General features: G+C 38.5%; 1 protein-coding gene across 3 annotated transcripts in view; it reads right to left on the bottom strand.

Annotated features, from left to right (window-relative positions):
• The window catches only part of spir (spire), a 463,061-nt gene that overhangs the window by 94,941 nt on the left and 345,765 nt on the right, over positions 1–22,355 (bottom strand). For 2 of the 3 annotated variants that reach the window (XM_065216591.1, XM_065216590.1), the window contains exon 9: positions 20,971–21,030. The exons of the other annotated variant lie outside the window; for it this stretch is intronic. In XM_065216591.1, coding sequence (XP_065072663.1) covers positions 20,971–21,030 — 60 coding nt within the window. The remainder of the gene's footprint in view (positions 1–20,970; positions 21,031–22,355) is intronic. 3 annotated transcript variants of the gene reach the window in all.

The raw sequence follows: 22,355 nt of genomic DNA on the forward strand, positions 1-22,355 counted from the left end.
TTCTCGATTCGTGCAGACCTGTTCCGCTGACCCAGAAATCTTCCCATGGGGGCTCTTTTGGATGTCTGTGCGATCGATCGAGCCTCGCCATCGTCGTCGGTCGTTTCGGTGGCTGACTTGCCATGCCTGTCTGTCTGTCCGTCCGTCTACCAGCCGACCAGCCATCTCGCGGTTTTTCCTTTCTTCGGCCATATCTGATGATTCTCGTTCGGGGCGCGCGTTCAAGTGCAAGTGCACCTCGGTTCCGATATCTCCTTCCTTATAACAGTATGCTGCTTCTGCAGACGATTCCGAGGAGAATTAATGACTGTCAAAAGATCAGCAGACACGGACTGTGGTGGTAGCGTCGATGGCGAAGAAAAATCTCTCGGTCATGCCATTTGCGGCCGCGTATCTGCATAAAGTGCACTGCTGCTGCTGCCACAGGAAACTGTGTCAGAGTGGCTCGAAGGTTTACATAAAAAAGTGATCTTAAGAGTGGCGTTAATTATTAGCCCAAGGGGATTCTCGGATGGATTGGTTTGTTTGGTGGTTGACCGCGAATTCACGCGAATGGGTGATGGTAAGTACACGCGTGAGAGGTAAATTATGTTGCTTGGCTTTATGGGGAGATGCAAGGATGAAAATGCGACAATTGCATGCAGCCCGAGTGCTACGCGAGGATGAGGGACCGGCACGGCCAAGCACAATCGGTGCTGCGGTGAGCTATTATGCTTGCAACAGGTAGTGACTCGCATGAAGAGTGATCAGACGAACGGGACCAGGTCACGCGGATCAGACGTGGTTAATTGTGTCGGCTTAATGGGAAATGGCAATGAAAAATTGCAACTTGAAAGAAGAGCTGACAATGTTGCTGCTTCATTGTGCAAGTTGCTCAAATAAAGAACCGAGGTCTACCGAAAATAATTCGATCAATGATGGCAGAAAGTTGTTGCTGCTCTCGCCGTAAGGAAAACCGCTTGAATCATTGTTTTTTTTTCACAAACAAACAGTTTTATTCTATTTTTATGGTGGCATAAAATTGACCACTCCAAAACTGTAGGTTATGATCATAGAATAAAATCAGTTATTTCACCTTTGCAGAAACATTTTCCCCATAGAGAACATATTCGAATACAGCCGAGGTTGAACCAAAATCCGATATCGTAAAAATATATCCAGATATCCTCTAAGAACCGTTATCTCATAACATAGTAAACCCCTCCTTTATCAATTCAGCCAGACCGAGGTCGACCTCCCAGTCTAATCGAATGATAATAAACATGCTCATTAAAAATCCAATACTGAACAGCAGAACGAACTCTGGGGCTTTCTTTCAGCCTCTAATTTAATTTAATAATCACAACAACCGTCCGAAGCGAGGTCTCTTCCAGCCGCATCAGCGCGAGAGCACTGTGTGCGATCCACATCATAAATGGGCGAAAAAGGCCATAAAACCACCCCGCGTGAACGTGCCCAACTGCGTATCAATTAGTGGTAAAAGGTAAGTCTCGTCCCCTCGAAATGGTAGATATATATCAAAGAAATATCGATACACATTTTTATGCTCCCCCTCTATCGAATGTGGCGCTTTAATGATGATCCGATCCCCTAGCTGAGTGGCGGAAGAAGAGGACCACCACCACCGACGTGGACCGGAACGGTTGGACTTGAGTCTTTCGCGACCGCGAGATTATCTCAGAAGGGAACAGTATTTCATAAAACGGTTGCAACATTTCCTCACAAGAGCGATCGCCACGAGCCGTTGCTGTGAGAATAAATTAGCTATAATCGTATAATTTTGCATAACTCCGAAATGAGCCACTAGATTCCGATGATATAATGAACTAGTTTAGCATTTAGGGTATAACATTATGGATTCTGCAAGGGTGTTCTATGAGCCCGAAGCCGTTTCTTTTCTCAAATCGAACTTTTTTTTTTTGACCTATGATGTTAGTTTAGTGTTTCTTTCACCACTTATTTACAACCTGAAAAGATCTTCGACCGGAATGGGAATGGTTCTCAAAATGGTGGCTACCAAGTCTTTGGGAATTTTCCTTATTAGAGAGTTGTATAGACTTTTCTCCTTTAGTTTACTTAAATCTTTGGTTTTCATTAGTTAGATAGGTTCCGATTCTACAATTGTAGTTTCATTTTTATACCTGTGATCTTGACATTTTTACCTAGGCAATGAGTACTTAAGGGGCTCAAATTTTGATAAGTCTTTAGTGGGAGTGACACTGATGAAGACTGCACAGTGTAGTCAAAATACGTATCCCTTATATATAGCAAAATTAATAAAGTGGAATTAAATGGAAGATGACTTTTTTTGCTGTTTTATTTAAGAATTCCACTAACAACACAATTTCATGGGCCTTATGACGGGTGTCACTACACGGTGATAAACAAGTGATACTCAGAATAAGAGCCGTGATTACCGTACAAATCATATGGGAATCACTTAACCGTGACGACAAGTGACAACTTTTGTGTGTGTGTGTGTCATCCTCTATCCCTCACCCAGCCGGGGGCGTTGGACAAGTAGAACTGCGAATAATTTGATCAAATCTCATGCTCCGTAATGGTGCCCTTTATGTTGTGAAGACTAGTACTTCAAAAAGGGTAACTTTTGAGGCAAGACAGGGTGTCCTCAACAAGTTAAGGGAACAGGGTGCACTAGATGTCCACAACAGGTACAGCAAAACATCACATAGACGCCCTTATTCACACTAACTACTCAGGGGATAGAAGGTCAAGAAGAGCCACCGCCGCCAACTAAAGCTTGAACCGGGTACCTGGGACTCCCACGATATACCCGCGGCAATGGTCAGCAGACGATGCCCTGTGCGTATTTAGTATGTAATATGTTTTATTTGGATACACAAAATGTTTGAAGCCATGCGTCATCTAAACCATAATTTGCATCACCACAAATACACTTGTCAACAATCTTCAACTGGAACGTGCTCATCAAATCACTTCACCCGGGAGCGCATTCCCGATGCTTCCACGCATATTTTTCTCTCCACTCCAACCACACAACAACCAAATATCACTTTTCTTCACTTTTCTTTTTCAAGACACTCCGTGCACAAAAGCAATGCACATCGCAAAACCCTAACAATAGATCAGCGCCGTGCTCATCACCGCGTAAATAAAAAGAAATTAAAATTTTCACTCGCGATGCCACAAATTTTTGGTCCGGGAAAAACAATAAAACCACGCAGCGCCTAATCTTCTGATGCTTTCAATTTTGCAAACATGATGAATCATGTTTTCTTTCTTGATTCTAAAACTTCTCGGAAAGCGAGAAAACCACCACTCACACACGTATAACCGTCCGGGAGGCAGAGTGCCAGCGCTAATCCGGCAAATGCAGCCGAAAACTATGAAAGTGAATGCACGCACAAAACAGAGAGCAAATTTAGATACAACCGTATCCAAAGGCGTTCAAAACTCGACTCCCGTGACGACAAGTGACAACTTTTCACCGTGAAGTGACATCCGTAATAAGCCCCCATTACTTCAATTTATTTATTTTTAAAACACATGCCAATATCACTCATGTGAAATTCAGAAACTGTTGAAATCATTATAAATTAAATTAATTTCTTAAATTTGTAAATGTAAATTGCGTTCACTGAAAAGCAATAACAAATTGTGCCCTCTCTAAAAAAAGCATAATACATGATTTTATGGAATTCTGTTGGGAAAAACAGGTAATTGAATGCACAAAATGGTTAAAATCGGAGAAGGTCTGGTTCGTTCAGATGGAATGGTCCATATGGAAACGAAACTCAAGACCTTGGACCAAGATCTGTGTAAGATGAGAGGTGTCCTCGAGTATCCACTTTGTGGGTGAATACAGGGGTATAAATTGTTAAGCAGCGAGATGAGAGAGGTAAGAGAGATGAACAATTTGTTAACGCATACGCAAAATTCTGATTGGGCAGCGTGGTGAATCAGCTGTTTAGCTGTTTGATAACAGAATGCTCAACAAAACGGACCAGTAACAATAGACTGATGCAAAATTTGAAATTTTCGCTCCACAGTGCTTAAACAGTTCCAAATTGGGTCCTGATTATCCTCCCAAAATTTGAACTCCTTTAGTAAGAACCTGATTTGGCACAAACCATTTGAAGTTTATATGGAAATTACTATGGGGAAACCATAATTTCGGTTCATATCTATCTCAAAACTCACCACTTCACTCTACTTTAGAAAATGATTGCTGAGTTTGTTGAAAATTTTCTCAGCTACAACTTTGTTCAAGATCCTTTTTCGATCAAATGTAAGGAACAAAAATTATTAATGATTCAAGTCACTGATGATTATGCTCAATCAACTGTTCAGCAGGCAACATTGGTGTTTATGGTGCGTAGAATAGAGGACAAAAATCATGGCTACTATGTCACTCTGCAGAAAACAGTGTTGCCCACAATACAGTTGCTTAATCTGCCATAAGATTATCAATCTCTTAAATAATTAATAACTATTTAATTTGACGTTTGGCTGAAAAACGATGTTCTGCAAAATTGTAACTGATAAAAATTCCCATAAGAATAGCAATAGAACTAGTTAATAGTACAATATGGAAAAAGGCTAGAACCCAGGTAACGATTTGATGCCTAACCAGTGTTGGTTAATCGATTTTAATTCAGCCTTAGATTGAATAATTGTTGTACATAGACCACGCTAACCTTTGTTCAGCTTTTAAACATCTAAATCTGGTGATTTTAATCAGCCAAAAGCTAAACAGTAATATACATTATAAGTTTTTTAAGGCATTAAATAACAGTCTTTTCCAACCCTTGTTCAGCCTTCTAATTTTATTTCAAAAATAATGAGGGAAGACCGCTTCATATCTTATGCATTTATGTGGAAATGCTTTTATTTTGTTGCTGACTAATAGTGTAAATCCTATTCTATATATTATCCTATTTATATTGTTAGTATAAGTCTAAAAATTACCTTTGCATTTTGGGATTCGAACCGGCAGTCGCTGATTCACAGGCATCAATCACACCTACTGGACCACTTAAGCATATGTGTGGCAAAAGGTATGATCATTGACTTGAAGCACGTCAAATTTAAGTTGAATAATAGCAACCGGAAGAGTATTATACAGCAATGCAGAATTGTAAACAACAACTGGTGACAGTAAAACATTCCTCTTATTTTCAAGTGCGGCTAATACAATGTGGACACAAGCGCGTGATTTATTTCGATGGTCATTTGGATGCTATTTTAGTGCCATAATTGAGTATTAATGTTGGATGTGGTCTGAAACTTCAGTGCAATATAGCAGTAAAAACACAGAAATACAAATGTTAATTCTTCCGACGTCGTCGCAGCCCACATCTACCTGGAGCTATTCCTTAAAATCTCCTCTTCCTAGTCTCTACTGCTGCCACTGCTTGTAATTAGAAAGGTAGGCAGTGAATTTAGAAAAACTAAAATGCCGAAAATGCAACGAGTGACACATATACTGACGACATTTAACAAATCAAGCTATCAAAATTTGTGTAACGTATTGCTGATTTGTGGAGTTGTGTTAAGCTTAAAGAAGGCTTGTTCAATCTTTAGATCAGCTAACTTATTGAGGTTGGATTATGGGGATACAATTTGCTTCATGCAATACTAATCAACTTTGTATTCAGCCTAATGTTAATCAGCTTTGTACACCTTAAATCAACCAATAATCAGCTTCTGTTCTTACTGATCAGCTTGAATTGTTACTTGGGAAGACAATGAACAAAAAGTTTGGTTTTCTCATAGTAATTTCCATATAAACTTCAAATGGTTTGTGCCAAGTCAGTTTCTTATCAAATGAGTTTAAACTTTCGGAGGCTTATCAGGACCCGATTTGAAACCGTTTGAACACTGTGGAGCGAAAATTTCAAATTTTGCATCAGTCTACAGTAACAATATGGCTGCCTACAACGGTTTGATATATGGAATCACTTGCATATATTTTGAAGATTTTGGATCACGAAATGTTTTCGAGATTGACATTTTTCCATGATCATGGATCAAAATATTGCGTTCGAAATCTTCTGGACTTCCTGGGCAACGATTTTAAATTGGCTCACTACTTGACTGGCCTATTGGTCCCAAGCAAATCGATTAACGTACCCCATTCTAGTCGAAATTCTAGTACTACACTATGTTTGTTTTGATTCGCTATGAAAGTTTGACAGATAAAATGAGAGATTCGTTGATTTTCCTATGTTTCGAGGGGTGCATCGATTAGCTTGGGACCGAAGATAGTACCAGAGCTGAGCCAAGAAGTTGAGCACGGTTCTTTGGGACTTTCCGGTCTTAGAGTTACCTCTATGTTATTATTGTTTTTAACTGCCACACAATATACAAATTTATGCATTGGTGTTGGCATAGAAAGATCTAAATTAATAACCATGTAAGTGCATCTGTAGCACTAAGATGAGAGCTGGCTCGCAAAAGAAGCATTAAAAGTGTAGAAGAAGAAGAAGCTGAAAAACTACCCAAATTTGGGTAGAATCCACCCAGATCGGTCAAAACTGAACCTACCCTAAAATGGGTAAACTGTGTTGGCAGTGACAAGTTGATCTGATCGACTTTGTTCATTTGTGAACTTGTCACTTCCAACATAGTTTACCCATTTTTAGGTAGATTCAGTTTTGACCGATCTGGGTGGATTCTACCCAAATTTGGGTAGTTTTGAAATAGCGTGTACACCCGAACACGAACCGAAACTTCCACTACTGCCGGCTAACTATTAACTTCGTGTCTGCCATCCATGAAGAATGAAGAGAGATGATAGTTTGCTTTCTCTTTCTAAGAAATCAATGTGCAACGGAATCATTTTTGTGTTGAGTCAACTCGCAACTACATTTTTACATGTTTTGAATATATCTCGCAATATCAAAGGAGCTTGTATTTTGTTCCAAGATCACACGTGATATTGAGAGCCTATGAGCTTGAAAAAAGAAATTATTTGGAGGGATGATTATGCCATCACTGATTCTGAAAACTATACTTCTAAAGCTAAATGTTTGAATATGAAAGATGAAAGTTTTGATTATGATTTGGTATGTTCAGAATAATTAGCGTCCATATTAAATATAACCATATGTCATTTGAAAGTTGATCTATCTTCCTATAAGATACAGATCAAGTGATAATAGAGCAATCCGTTCTTCAAATGGAAGCAGAAAAAAAGTAAAAATGTATCACAAACAGCGAATCCAAACACATAATGTTGGGTTTAGACTAGGCAAGTCAAATGATCAACTCAGTTGAATTCAATTGGCTTGAAAAGTTGAGCCTGGTTCAACTTTTTTCAATTCAAGTGAGTTGATCAAGTCAGTTGAATGGCATGGTTTACACGTTCAATTCGCGTTTAAGTCAGTTGAATTCAACTGACTTGATCAATTGACTTGCCCTATCTAAACCCAGCTTAAAGCAACCAACGATACAGACAAAACGGTTGCTACGACTACCACGACAAACTCTCACTGCAACACAGCTCGATCGGAGTGGTAGAAGGATAATGATATATTGCTTGCCTGCTTTGTTGCAATATACACGGATGAGGACATAGCTTGCCAACAATTTGCTCGTTTCCTTCTACCGCCCCGAGTGAGCTGTGTTGCACGGGTTGCTTGTCATGAAAAAGAAGGAAGAAGATTATATCATTATTGCTTTACACTTCTGACATAGCGTTATCATTCGGTTCGTTGATCGCTTGTCATTTTGTCATTTGGAGATATTTTCGACTCCTTGATCACAAACCACAAAAAAATGAGCACGTATAATTTGCTCAAACATTCCATGCCTCTTTTTTAAGTTGAGATTTGCAAAATAAAATGTGTGACTCCTGAAAGCTGCTACTTAACCAGGAATTAAACCAATTGCCACCAGCGTATTGTAACTTTACGCATTCGGCTGATAGGCGATCCTCAACACTTATCAATGATTTCTATTAACATCTGCCTATCTGAAACATGGCGCTGAAATCTATTCCCACATTGTATAGCTTAAACTTATACTAATCAAAACATTCCCAACACAAAATTCCGCTTAATTAATCGTTGCTTTTCGATTGACGAAACGATACCCAATCATTTCAATCATTCGCTGGCTCATTTTAATTGAAAAGTGAAAACAGACCTGTTTCACTCATCTATCCTCGTCCTATCGTCTACGCTCTTCGATTCCCGGAGAACAAACGGCTATATTTCGTCCCATCAATATGTGATCGATAAATTGAGATCAACGTATTACACGGAAATCAAAATCGGTTCACAGCATACCTCTCCGAGCGAGAACGAGAGGAGCATATCGAACAAATTATAAATCCCAGTTCCCAGCTGTTGATGTGGCAAGATGAGGAAACTGCTGTCAAAGCATCATCATCATTATCTGTGACTCGCTCTCGCACCCGGGTGGTAGCTGGCAAACACGGTTATCTCCTGATATTGATCTCGATCTTCCCGTGGTTGGTGGCGGAGTATCATCAAGCCAACAACCAATCAGATCGATGACGTTTCTTCTGTGGCGTGTGGCGATCGCATGTCGAACTGGACACGTATTAGCTCGAGTGAGAGAAGAACGCGATGCTTTATTTCAGCATCATTAGTGACGGTGTTTATGGTAATGACATTGTCACGTTGCGTTCGGTGTGGAAGGGAAAAGGAAGGTGGACAATATGTATGGAAATTATGTTGGCAGGGAATTTGGCCCTACTAACAAAGGAACGAGGTTACCGAGGAAAATGAAGTGGGAAACACATCATCTTTTCAGCCAAAGAGAACAGAGGGAATGTGGGTTAGTAGTGTGGGATCATATTTTTCTGTTTGTGGGGCGTTGTATGTGTTTCACACATGACATTTGTAGATGCGGAGTAGAATCCGGGACAGAAGTATGATGGAGTAGAGATGTCGGAACAAGTGAAAATGAGATTTTGTTGTGACAACTTGTGTGAGCAGCAGCAGCAGAAGCATATTCTGATGGTAATGAGTTCCGTTGGACATATTTGCCACATTTAAATTGTGCCAATGATGATTTCGCATTCCATGGGAAAATTTTGGACAAGAAAGTTGCGTGGTGTGAAAATTTTGTTGACCCAGAAACCAGAATTTCAGTACAAACTGGACATATTAAAAAAGCTTCCCGTCTTTGAATGAGTCAAACATACATAATGTTGATACCCTATTGATATTTTTGCATGTAATTTTTCTCAACAAAATCATTTATTAAACTACGTTTGGTTTAATAACCCATATCAAAGTCATGTAGAGTTCTTTGCTCTTCCTTCCTTTCATCCATTCAACAAACTAACCGTCCTAAACTTATAATCATAAGATCTGCCAAGTCAGTACCGATGAACATACAACCAACAGCTAATAACGGATGGCGATGATGATGGCGACGACGACGCCGAACATGTATGCTGTACAGTAGACCCCGTGCCGCTTGCAGTAATTAAGTTGTATTCTTTATGCTTTCTCAAAGCTGGAAGCCTTTACCTCATCACACTCACTGAAACTGGTGGTGTGTTCAGCAACGATGAGATGGCTAAAAATTTCGAGCTTTCGCAAAGATCGTCGCGGCAGGCTCTATCGACACAAGTCGCGTGACGACGATGGTTCTGTTCGGTGTGTAAAACAGTAAATTATGAATATTAGTTTGCTGTGTTGCTTGGTACCGGCAGGTGAGGTTATTGAACCAATTCCTGGCAGATGTCCGAGGATGGGAATTCGAACTTGACTTTGAACCGATTAAACAAACAAACGATTCATTGAAATTTAAAAATGTTAAAATCATTCGTCAAAATATCATGTATCATTTACATTTCTCCGTCGTAAACTTTTCATTGAAGAACTTTTACCGTATCACAATCTACCAGTTTTATTTTGAACCCTTTTCAAGTTCACGTCAGAATTGCGCACAAAAAAATAAAATAAATTGCCATTCCAGGAAGGAGAGAGAGAGAGCTAAACATGGCTATTAGTTGTTTCATTTTGTCAGCAATTTCGTGAACGCTAGCAATTTTTGTCTTTTCTTACTACTAATAGCTGATGATAATAACTGGTGGTGGTACGTACCAAGCAACAACACTCGATGCGACAAGCAGTCTCCTCGTCGTCTTCCGTTTGCAATTACGTAATTGTGGAGTAAATTCTTCTGACCACTGTGGCAGCTTTTTTCCCAAGCTGCGTTCCGGGATCGTGACAACTCACACAAAAAAACAGTGACTTACATCACCTCGAAACATAGTTCAAATCGTTGCAGCTACCTACCCACTGACCTAGAGAGACGTTATGGTGGATTGATCAAGACACGGGATTAGTTAGAGAGAGGGGAGAGAGAGGGTTGAGGGAGAACATGCGATAAGAAAATGGAAAGAAACACAGAAATTCAATTTCCCGACTGTTTTGTATCGGCGAGAAAAATGTGAATGAAAGAAATCCCGTGGTGGAGATGGAGGAAACAAAGAACTGATGGAGGGCAAACAATTTATTCAGGAAAAGAAAAACAATGTTTCGAAGTTAACTACAAGCTATTACGCAAAGAATAGCAGATGAGGTTGGTCGGGATTGCAACTGTGCGGTATTCCCGTCATCATGAACGGTGACAGTGGGCTGTGTTGTGCAATGATTTGTATTTTAAACAGATCTATTAATGTTCGACATTTACAAAATTTTGAGACGTTTTTAATTTTGCAATCAAATCTTCGAGAGCGAGCAGCTAGTTGTGATTCCTTTCTTCGAGGAATTTTCTTGCTTTCATACACACGATCAGTAACACGTGCAACAGTCGGGACGAATTCATATTGAGGAATGCTTCGGTGAAACAGGCTTGACTGTCTGCAAATCAAAGAGATGAGGATTTAGGTGGATTCGTTGGGTGAATGATGAATGAGTGATGCTTGTGAACATAAAATGGCCACAGTCAAGTTTTGCAATTGAGAGGATCAATTTTTATGTTCGTTAGTAGGTCATTAGACCAAATTTTGCTAGGACGAATGCCATTACGCTTAATATGATAAGATACTTGGTCAAATGGGTCTTGAAACCGAAAGAGAATCATCATCCATACTTCGCCATATGACATCAGTATTTATTCAACTTGACAAAGTTCAGCTTTAAAAAAAATGCTAACGTAGCACAATCCCGAGAATGATGCTAACCAGCTCCGAAACGAGGGTCAACATTTAATCATTATAATTTAAATTAATAAATTAATAATTTAATAATTTAAAGGCTGGTTAACCAATTATGTATATCATTATTACAGTCAAATCCCGGTTTATGCGCTTACTAGTGTTTGAAATAAATCACTACAATATTTCCAGGGAATATTTCTCTGAATTCCTTTGCCTTGGAATTTTGCACAAAATATCCATTCAATCTTCAAAATCAATTGGAAATTATTATTCAATTATGCTCAGAACTTTCTTAAAATGGAATGCACTTCACAATTCCGTTGGAATTCTCTTAGGAATTATAAAAGAATCATCCTTTGAATGCTCTTGATACTTTTCAAAATTTTTTTTGCAAATCGTTTAAGAAATTCTTAAAACTATCCCAAAACATTGGATTACCTTTGAATTTTTACGGAATTTTGATTGCTCCTCAAACGTTTGGAATGATCGTAAAAATTTGGTATCCTTCCCCATTTAGAAATAACTATGTTTACACGAGATGTAAATTATGGTACGTAAACTAACATGTCATGTAAAATTAAGTATTCCTTACCCGAACAGCAGGGAGATTGAAGGCATTACAACATTTTGAAGATAAAAACAATTTTTAAATTCTGGATCGCACTTGGAATCCGATAAAGTTTTTCTCATTGTATAATTTTATAAAATTCTCATGATTTCATGCTTTAAAAAAACTTTATTAAGATCCCAAATTTAGTCCTTATTATAAGATTGGTGAAATCAACTTAATATTCTAGGACTTGATTGACAAATTTGAAGATCAAATGGCGTCAAATGGGTATATACGAGAGCTACCATCAATGATGGTTTAAGAACATGGAAATACATTTCTTTTTAATGGCTTTGGAAAAATGAGCGGTCACTTCCAGTACCATTGAATTGATTCATTGAGCACTGATTCTGATCAATCACGGTAATATCCACCTGGGGTCTTTCTTGGCCTAGGATGCGAATCTAACCTTATTTCCATGCTATAATAGGTTGTTCGACTGGTTTGTAGGGAGATTTCTTTTTTATGGCTTCCTCAGTCTAGGGTTATTCAAACGGTCAGTTATGCATTCTCTGACGTTTCGGCCGTTTACTGTGGCCTTTGTCAAGGGTGAAACTGTCTACCGGTAGACAGGTGACTTTTGGGAACCCTTTGACTGTAGAAAACAAGTCATGATCAGAGCTGGTAAGTATCACGGCCGTCATTTGACGATGAGAAAACAGATCCTGTCACTATCACTAGACGAAACTACCTTTCATTAGCTTTCTTGTCATTTTTCAATGATCAAGCACTCATGAGAATAATTCTTATGCGGTTTTGACTTCAATATTTCTAACTGATTTAGATGAATTTAAGCTAACAACCGTATGTAATCGGTAGAGTGAATATATTATAAAGGTTTCTTCTGTACAAGTAACTTTAATAGCATTAAATGAGATAGTAATTACGATCATGAAAACAATGTTACGTTCTACCATGACAAAAATTTCGATGAGATTTTGAAGAAAATCTCTATCATCGTTTTCTCGTTGAATGATAGTGACAGAAGTATCTCTATAAATATCGCTTGAGATCTTTCATTGAAAATGAAATTTGCCAGCCCTGGTCATGATATACTTTTATACGACTTAAGGCCTGTTATTTTGATCGTTCGGGCACTTTCCCTCTGTAAAAATGTGTGAGGAATTTAATGGTGATGGTCTCATTTTGTGCTAACATCAGCTTGTTACCCATTTTTCCCGATTATCCCCTTTAATTTAATAAATCAAGTAGTATTCAAATTTACGCATGTAATATTGAATACTCTTTTATTATATCATTGTAAATATGTTTTAAGTATCAAAAATGCTTGTCTCATCTTGCGCAGACTTTAGATAACTAAAAAATTTGCCGGATTCTCCCCATTTATTGAAGAAAAAAGTAAAATCATTCGATTATACGCCACATTCATATTGAACCCTCAAGAACTGTCTTACTGAAAACATCTAATGGTGATAATCCCATGTTAAGTGATCCTCACATACCGTAGAAGTATCATTCAATAACTTTATGTAACACATAAAATTAATTATTTCATAAGTTGCACAATCCGTGTTTCGTGTGTAAGGATACAAACAACAATCAATCAGCTTTCTAAATATCAGCTTCTTTCTAATTCAGTTTCGTTTCAACTGATTCTAGTTGGTAATTCCTTACAGAGTATGTCCTTGCCGCTTATCTTTTTATCTATAACCTTCCAAACGATCATTTCTAAGCACCAGTAAATAGAAAATACAAAGATATTGGATTTGATGAACAATAATGAAAAATATTAAGCCAGCTGATCAGATCGATTCTGTTTACGATGCGTGTAACGTGAAATCATATATTCATGGCGTACTCAAGGTTAATACGTGACAGTTTATCTTTTTTACAGTGACAGAGTTAGGATGCTAGAAGTTGATATAAAACTCGATTTCGTTCCATATAAATTTTCTTAAATCATAAGATCAAAGTACTCGTTTAGGGCTTTCTACACCAAACTTATAATTAGTAACATCTCTAGTACTTATTCTTCATCGTGGATGTCACTATACTTATCATATTCATCAGAATCGTCAACATTGTTACAAGGTTCGAATTGAGGATTTATGAAATATTTTCCCATTTTTTGACTGAATGTTTCTTCAGAAGATCTCCTTCGTTTAGAACTGTGTGCCATAACCAATGTTCCGATCTTGGGGTTTGAACCAGCCAATGCAGACTTCATCAAATCTGACAAATTGGCTTCTGGCGAAGTTTTGCGTGCAACATGGGGCGAATATATTTATAATTTTTGTGGCAAGATTCACCAGCTTGTTCATCCACAAAACTCATGGGAAATGGCTTTAAAATAAACGAAATTATTTTGTTTATAATGCATAGATTATTAACCAATCAATTACCAACTTATCCACATATTCTGATAAATGTTTGCATTTATGAATACATGGAGGTAGATTTCTTATAAACGGAAACTCTGTGAATACCTGCTCTTCTAAGATGTTGTACAACTCTGCTAATTTGTCCTTGTTCACAAATTGGTTTGACAAGGCCAAACAGCTTATCAAACGTAGGTTTTTGATCATATCAGCATCCACATTTAGAACTTCTGCACACTTTTCTGGCCAGAAGGCTATGTTTGAGTAAAATGCTCCAAAAACCCCAACTTGCCCTATTCTGCGCAGAACGAAACTATTTCCACTGGATTTCTGAGACCTTTTCCCATAAGAATGATTATATTTGCAAAGGATAAATCAGCGCTGATCAGAGATAATGAATTTTGCTCCTTTTATGCCGAATTTTTCCCACTATGCAGTGGTTGAGGCCAGCCTTGGTAGCTAGCTGCTTACGGGGAGCCTTTCGTTGTTTACTGGAAAACTTCATCACTCACCATGTGGTGATTGAATAAACACCGTTTGGTGAGACCGGATGGAATTCAACTTTGAAATCTGTGTTAGGGAAATCGCTTTTCGCAGGCAATCGGTGATAATTGTAATTATCTAAGCAACAATTGCACATTCGTGCAAATTTACAATAGTGACATTTTGAAAAATAATAAAGTCTTAAATTTAAACAATCTGCTCAGTGATCAAAAACGGCCACCACCAGGCCACAGAGCCCCATACATCACAACAAAGCATTAAGAAAGATTATTGTTCAAGTCTGGTAGCATTGTTTTTTTTCTTTATTTAATGTCGGTTTCTGTTCCTCAATCGAGTGCCAATCTCCGACGTGTGTCGATTGCCAATTGGTGACTAATAACCGACAACAATCGAGTGCAAAGGACGCGACCTCACACCTAGAAACCTGTCGAACCCATCAACACAAGGACGGGGCAAACAGATTTACTTCCTTCCTGAATTAATGGGACAATTATTTATGAATTAGAGACAACTCTCTTTAAAACGACTATCTTTATAGCGACAAATCCCGAGCAAGAACCAATAACTTATCAATAACATATGGATATCTTAATGAGGTATCATACCTTATTGTGGTATAAAACCTTGTTTTGATATTGGGCCTTATTACGGGTGTCACTACAAGTGATACTCAGAATAAGAGCCGTGATTACCGTACAAATCAAATGGGAATCACTTCACCGTGACGACAAGTGACAAGTTTTCACTGTGAAGTGACATCCGTAATAAGCCCCATTATACAGTTATCGAAATATTTTGTAAAATATGAAATAAATACCAAAATAATAAAACTTGATTTTTCAGTTTTTGAAAAACAGCACCTAAAAGAGATATTGATTGGTATTGGAAGGAATATTATGTAATAAATTATTGTATTCTGGCATCAACATTTCAGAGCAGGGACGAATATCTCGATTGGTATGGTATGGATGAGCATGACAAAAGAGGTAAAATACCAAAAAATAATACCAAAAAAATGTTACCACAATACCATTCCAATACCAAATTATGCAGTTGCAATACCAAAACAATACCACACGGGTTTTTTTTGGTATCCAAATATCTATTTTGGTTATTTGCGAATTATTTTGAATGCATTTTTTTGTTCTTATTCTTTGGTATTTTACCTCTTATGTCATGCTGATCAACACCAAATTTTGGTTTGGTTATGTCAGGCTCATCAATACCATATGCAGTTTGCCAGTTATGCTATTGTCATACCCGGATTTGGTATTCATAAGTTATTTTCTCCTGCTCGGGTAGCGATAATTCCACCAGTCTCTTGAAATTCTCATGCCAAATTCTATCCATTTTGTGACAATTTCTTTATAACAACCTCTCTCTCTGCGTGGGACAAATTTCATCACGGTTCAGTCAAATTAATATTTTTACATGAATTTGATGTTTATTCGGCTGATGTTCAAGAACTAACTTGGCGAAACAAATAGAACTATTTACACGAACCGTATCTCAACCAACCGTTTTTAACCAAACCGGATCTCGAAAACCACGATTTTGAAACCTTCAGGGCCACTCTAGCTCAGTAGGTAAAGTTATTAAGTAAGACCATTCTGGACGCGGCTGCGTTTAAATTCTGATCCGGTCATGCTAAATGTTTAAATTTACCTTGGATTTAATCGTAAAATTGTCTTAAAAGTAACCTTGGAAAATGTTCAGTGACGTCTGCGGAAATGTTGGATTTTACTTCTTCTACAATCCTTTAGAAATTTAATCATCAACATTAAAATTTTCAAATACTCGTTTCTCTTTATTGCAAACCAGCACATGTCAAACCACACGCACAGCCTACTCACGTTTTCCTATATTTTTTAACGTCGGTCTCTGTTCCGCAATCTAGTGTCAATCACCGACGGACATCGATTGTCATCCATTGACGGCAATCGAATGTGCAGGAAGGCAGCTTCCACACCTGCGTAGGATATCGCACCCATTCACAACACACATGGCTAGGACCAACGGTTTTACTTCCTTTCCGAAGGAAGACGTGAACAGAGATTTTCATGCCTCAGAAAAGTCCCACTGACCTCGGCTGGGATTGAACCCAAACCCATTGGGGTGAAGAAGCAGCCACGCTTACCACTACACCACCGGCGTCGGAAACAGCCTACTCACGTTTGTCTTCTTTGAAATAAATTTACATTGATACTAGTGATACACCGAATAGTGCTGTTCGGCCAGGTATTCGGATTTTATACCGAAATGTTATCTGATAATCGTCATTTTCTCATCTAACAAGTGGCCGACAAGGTGTTTGAACACAATTTATAGAGTGGGAAGCTTGATATTTGACCCAAATATTCAGCAAAAGTATCCCATTGTAGATCGCATTCATTATTTGATTAGTAGTTTCAAAAATCTCCTTTCATTCGAAAGAATTGAATCATACCTCATAACAAACAACTTCAAACACAGTGAAAGTGTCTGCAAGGCATCTATCTATCTATTTGCAAATACATAGTCTGGTTTCCATGCAGAAAACAGCAAAATTGTGGACACTAAGAATTCTCTACCAATTATTTTTCTTGATCCTACAATTCTCTTTAAACTCTCAATAATTCTCAAAAGAAGATTATTAGTTTTCTCTCCGAAATGCTATTTAAAATACCCAAGGAAAACTTTTAAGTCCCTAACTCCATGACATTCACTTCAGAATGATACTGAAATTTTACTCAGAATTGTCTTGGAAATCTCCTAAAATTTCCTTGAAGTTCTGCCAACATTATCTTGGAACATATGACAAAAAAAAAACTATAAAATTTTGACCAGGATTTTCTTAGATCGCACTTCCAAGTTCACTTGGAGCTTATCTCAGAATTCCTTTGAAACTCTCATTAAAATTTCCTAATTTTTATTAAACTGTCAGAAGAATACCCTTAGAATAATCATTTGAATTGTCTCCTGAAATTCCTTGAAACTATTCAAAAACTGTCTTTCCTCTCCAGAATTTCCTTGGAGCCATCTTCAGGGTTCGATCTTTTTAGATTTATGCATAGTTTTCCTTTAATTTATTCTCAGAAAAGACTATATATTTGCTCAAAAAATCATTATAATTTCTCAAAAGAAGAAAAACACCGGGCTGATAAACAGACTGATAAAATTTTTAAAATTAAGAGATTTTTTTATATTAGTTACAGCTTCAATGCGTGAACATTGAAAATCTTTGCTGCATTGTGCTGGATAACAGCTTTCTAGTTGATTATTGCGGGAGAAGCTAATGTTAATGCTTTGGAAGTTTCAAAGTGGTAAGAGGCTACTTATAAACCGTGTTAGGGGGTGGGATAGGTTGGCGAGTGTGTACGTTCTGTACATTTTTTTAATAATATGGATGAAACATGGGAAGTTTATCTCAAAAACCTCTAAAAACAGACAATGTAGTTAATGGATAGCTCCGTATGAGATACATAAGAAATAAGGCTTTGATAGAGCTTCACCTTTCTATTAGAAACAGACGAGGGAGCACCTCTTTGATTTGAACGAACATGAGATGAAGCCCATGATTTTTTGCGCCATAAGCAAAACGGTCGCCATTAGACCACCGAGACCTTCATATCACTACATAAAATCACTACGATCGCTACCACTTTAAATCGTGAAAATAAGCATTAATAAAGGGTGATACGGTCAAAATTTGGTCAAGGGAAAACGCGTGTAAATCGGTGAAATCATTTATTTAAAAAATCAAATTAAATTTCTTTTTCAAGTTCAATTAGTATAAAATTCAGAAAAAATATTCAGTTAGGCTTCCGCTTTTCCAAATCCGAATTGCCGGGCCTTACGCTTGACCCCTGCCATCAGATTTTGTACAGCTACCTTGTCCACCTTCTTCGCCGCAGAAAGCCAGTTTGCCTTGAACTGCTGCTCGCCCTTAGCAGTTTTTTTGGTCTTCTTTAGGTTCCGCTTGACAATAGCCCAGTATTTCTCAATTGGGCGGAGCTCTGGCGTGTTGGGAGGGTTCTTGTCCTTGGGAACCACCTGCACGTTGTTGGCGGCGTACCACTCCATGGCCTTTTTACCGTAATGGCAAGATGCCAAATCCGGCCAAAACAGTACGGAACAACCGTGTTTCTTCAGGAAAGGCAGCAAACGTTTATTCAAACATTCTTTCACGTAAATTTCTTGGTTGACAGTCCCGGAAGCTATGAAAATGCTGCTTTTCAAGCCACAGGTACAGATGGCTTGCCAAACCAGATATTTCTTTGCGAACTTTGACAGTTTCATGTGCTTGAAAACATCTGCTACCTTTCCCCTTCCTTTTGCCGTATAAAACTCCTGTCCCGGAAGTTGCTTGTAGTCGGCTTTGACGTAGGTTTCGTCGTCCATTACCACGCAGTCAAACTTCGTCAGCATCGTCGTGTACAGCCTCCGGGATCGCGCTTTGGCCGTCGTATTTTGTTTATCATCGCGATTTGGAGTCACTACCTTCTTGTAAGTCGATAGTCCGGCTCGTTTTTGGCTCGATGCACGGTTGTAGACGATGCACCCAGCTTATTTGCGGCATCTCGGAGAGAGAGGTTAGGGTTTCGCTTGAAACTACCGGCAACTCTCTTTGTCGTCTCAGCGGCTTCCGGTTTTCGATTTCCCCCGATCCAGACTTCCTGGCTGTCGACAAACGTTCCCCAAACACTTTAATTACATTTGTAACGGTTGATTTGGCAACTTTTAGCGATTTTGCCAACTTTGCGTGCGAGTAGCTCGGATTTTCGCGATGCGCGAGCAAAATTTTGATACGCTGCTCTTCTTGCTTGGACGGCATTTTGACAACTGAAGAGTGAATTCCAAAATCAAAATAGGAGCAACATTCTACACACACACACACCTTCAAAATGAGGGGTGTTCAGGTTTTTTAAATGCAAAATTGAAAGAAATACGTCAAGTTGATATTGACCAAATTTTGACCGTATCACCCTTTAATACAAAAATAATGTTGTAGGTTACAATTTTCTGTAACTTTAAACCATCAGCCCACTGCAGTGGACATTTCCCCTAACGGCTTCAAGCAGTGATACATACATAGCTCGCTTCATTCACAACAGCTTTTCCCTCAAACAATCGTAATCTCATCACGATCGGCGATGATGGTCGCGCAACAGGCTGGCGTCCTCGTCGGGAAGCATTTTTCCGATTTCAAACACACCGGGTATGATGGAACTTCCCGCTCGTTAGTGGTATACCTACTATGAAAGCAGAAGCAATCCAGTAAGTATGCCAGCTTAAACAGCAGCTAACATTTATTTATTTTGCGCACTAAAAGCTTAAACGTCGCACCGCGTAGCACTGCCATACGGAGGTGGATAGTGTAAGAAATAGTAACCAACTGCGAGATGAAAACGAAACATTAATTAATCTTTTTTTGCAGCTTCTTCAGCTTACACGATACACAGTTGATACGAGTTATACCTCTGGTATAGTTTTCGCATTGATCGCCGTGCTGAAGAGGAAGGCGTCCGGACGTGTAAGCGGTTATGCGTGTAAGCACTATGCCATAACTTGCCGGAACGTGAAAAACTGCAAGTCAAAAAGTGGTATCCATCTGGAAGTGGTTTGTTTAGTACAGGAAAAAGTGGCGAACGGTAGCTGATTGTTCTTTGCAGCTGCACGAGATGATCGACGACGCAACAACGCGACGGTCGGTGATGGCCAAGAAGTAATTGTTGTTGGTGCTGTTGTTGTTGTTGATGATGGGATTAGTCAATTTAAAGGCAGGTGCTACATCATCGCTCATCTTCGTGGTTTTAAAGAGTCTTTGATAGGTGCGATGAAAATTTATAGCGCAATCTGGATCGCACAAGGTTCGGAAAATAGGTAACCCATGAATTACAGATCGGATTCGACATTGTTTAGAGTTATGTACCCTCGTTTGAGGGAATTTCCTTTTTGTGAAGCTGTATGGGAAAGAGAACACATCACATCATCAACGACCGACAACAAGCTCAAACATCAGCACCAACCATCACGGTGAGGTGTGCAATAAATTACGCAATAAGGTCAGTAAGACACACATGGTTGTGTGGATAGTGGAGCAGCATCAAAAGCCGGCGGCGTGGTGAAATGGGTCACGAATGCGAAAATACATGTTCCCACCATAGCATCGTCGTCATCCCAAACAAACAAACAACATCGTGCTTGGGGTGGGGAAATTGTAGGGCATCTCGCGATTCTCGAAAATTAGGTACATCTTCGCGGAGAAGATGTTTCTCTAAACAAACAGTCATAACAACACAAAATGAGACATGACGGCACACACAGACACAGACATAGCGACGGAAATTCTGACGAAAGACACAAACGGCAACGATGAAGACGCACAAACACTCGACGCGAGTACTTACAGAGGTTGATGTAATGATGTGGTGACATTGGGAAAATGATGGAAATCAGAGAAGTAACGCCTACAAATGCAAAACAAAAGCAAAAATTTATATAGGTGAGATGAGGTAATGAGTGCACATTTGATAAGGGTCATGCAAAGTGTATAAGGGAAGTAGGTTGTGTGGAGTAGATGTTTATAAACATTGAATGATTAATTATGAGAAAATATGCCTGTATTACATTAAATGAGTAAGAGATATCACTGTTCCGGGAAAACAATCTTCATGGTTCAGTCTCTGCTCACAGTGATAATTAAGTTAATAACAACAGCACTTGACTCTATCTACTGCTTCCTTTATTTAACGTCGGTCTCTGTTCCGCAATCTAGTGCCAATTATCGACGGACATCGATTGCCATCCATTGTCAGCAATCGAATGTGCAGGAAGGCAGCTTCCACACCTGCGTAAGTTATCGCACCCATTCATCAACACACATGGGCCGGGACCAACGGCTTTACTTCCTTTCCGAAGGAAGACGCAACCAGAGATTTTTATGCACCAGAAAAATCCCACCGACCTCGGCTGGGATTGTACCCAGACCCATTGGGGTGAGAAAGCAGTCACGTTTACAACTACACCACCGGCGCCGGCATAACTCTAACTAGTTAGTTAATTTGCATTTAAATTTTTTTGAAAAATATGAATTATATCGAATATATAAAACATTTAGTTTGATCCTTACATTCTTTAGAAAATTCGAGAGTGAAAATAATATCAATGGATTTTTCAATCCAAATTTTAACCCTGATGTAAATTAATGTGTTGTAAATGTTCTCACAAATTTGCGGAACAAACCATTTGTTTAGGAATTTCAATATCTTTTCCAATTTTTTTTTCAATACTATTTTGCCATGACTATCAAGTGTAAACAGATTCCAAAACACTAACACTAATTTAAATTCAACCATGGAATAATCTAGAAATTTGAATGTTATGTAAAAAAGGTACACTTACATCTGCGTACACGCTAAGATTTTGTTTCCGTGTTCGGTAAATTTTACCGAAATCATAACAGCTGAACGTTCGGTGAAACTTTGACCTTCATTTTAAAGTCTATTGAATTTGAAAATAGTATCAAAACATTTTCAACCTTGTTTAAATGATCAAATTTTGTCATTTTAGTGGAGATTTAATTTCAAAGCAGCTGAAAAGCAATTGAATTGAATTGCATAAATTTTACCGAAAAGTTCAGCTGTTCAAATTTTGGTAAACATTACCGAAGTAGGCGATAATTTCTAAGTGTGTATAAACCTGAAATGTGTTGTCCATTCCCTACGATCAGGTGACCTTTGAGAATATCGACCTTGACTGGTTGAATCTTTATAAGGCACTAGAATCGATGCAC

Source organism: Ochlerotatus camptorhynchus, unplaced genomic scaffold, assembly GCF_037179485.1.
Source record: "Ochlerotatus camptorhynchus isolate MF236.1 unplaced genomic scaffold, CSIRO-AGI_Acam_v1.1 ptg000064l, whole genome shotgun sequence".
Lineage (NCBI taxonomy): Eukaryota > Metazoa > Arthropoda > Insecta > Diptera > Culicidae > Ochlerotatus > Ochlerotatus camptorhynchus.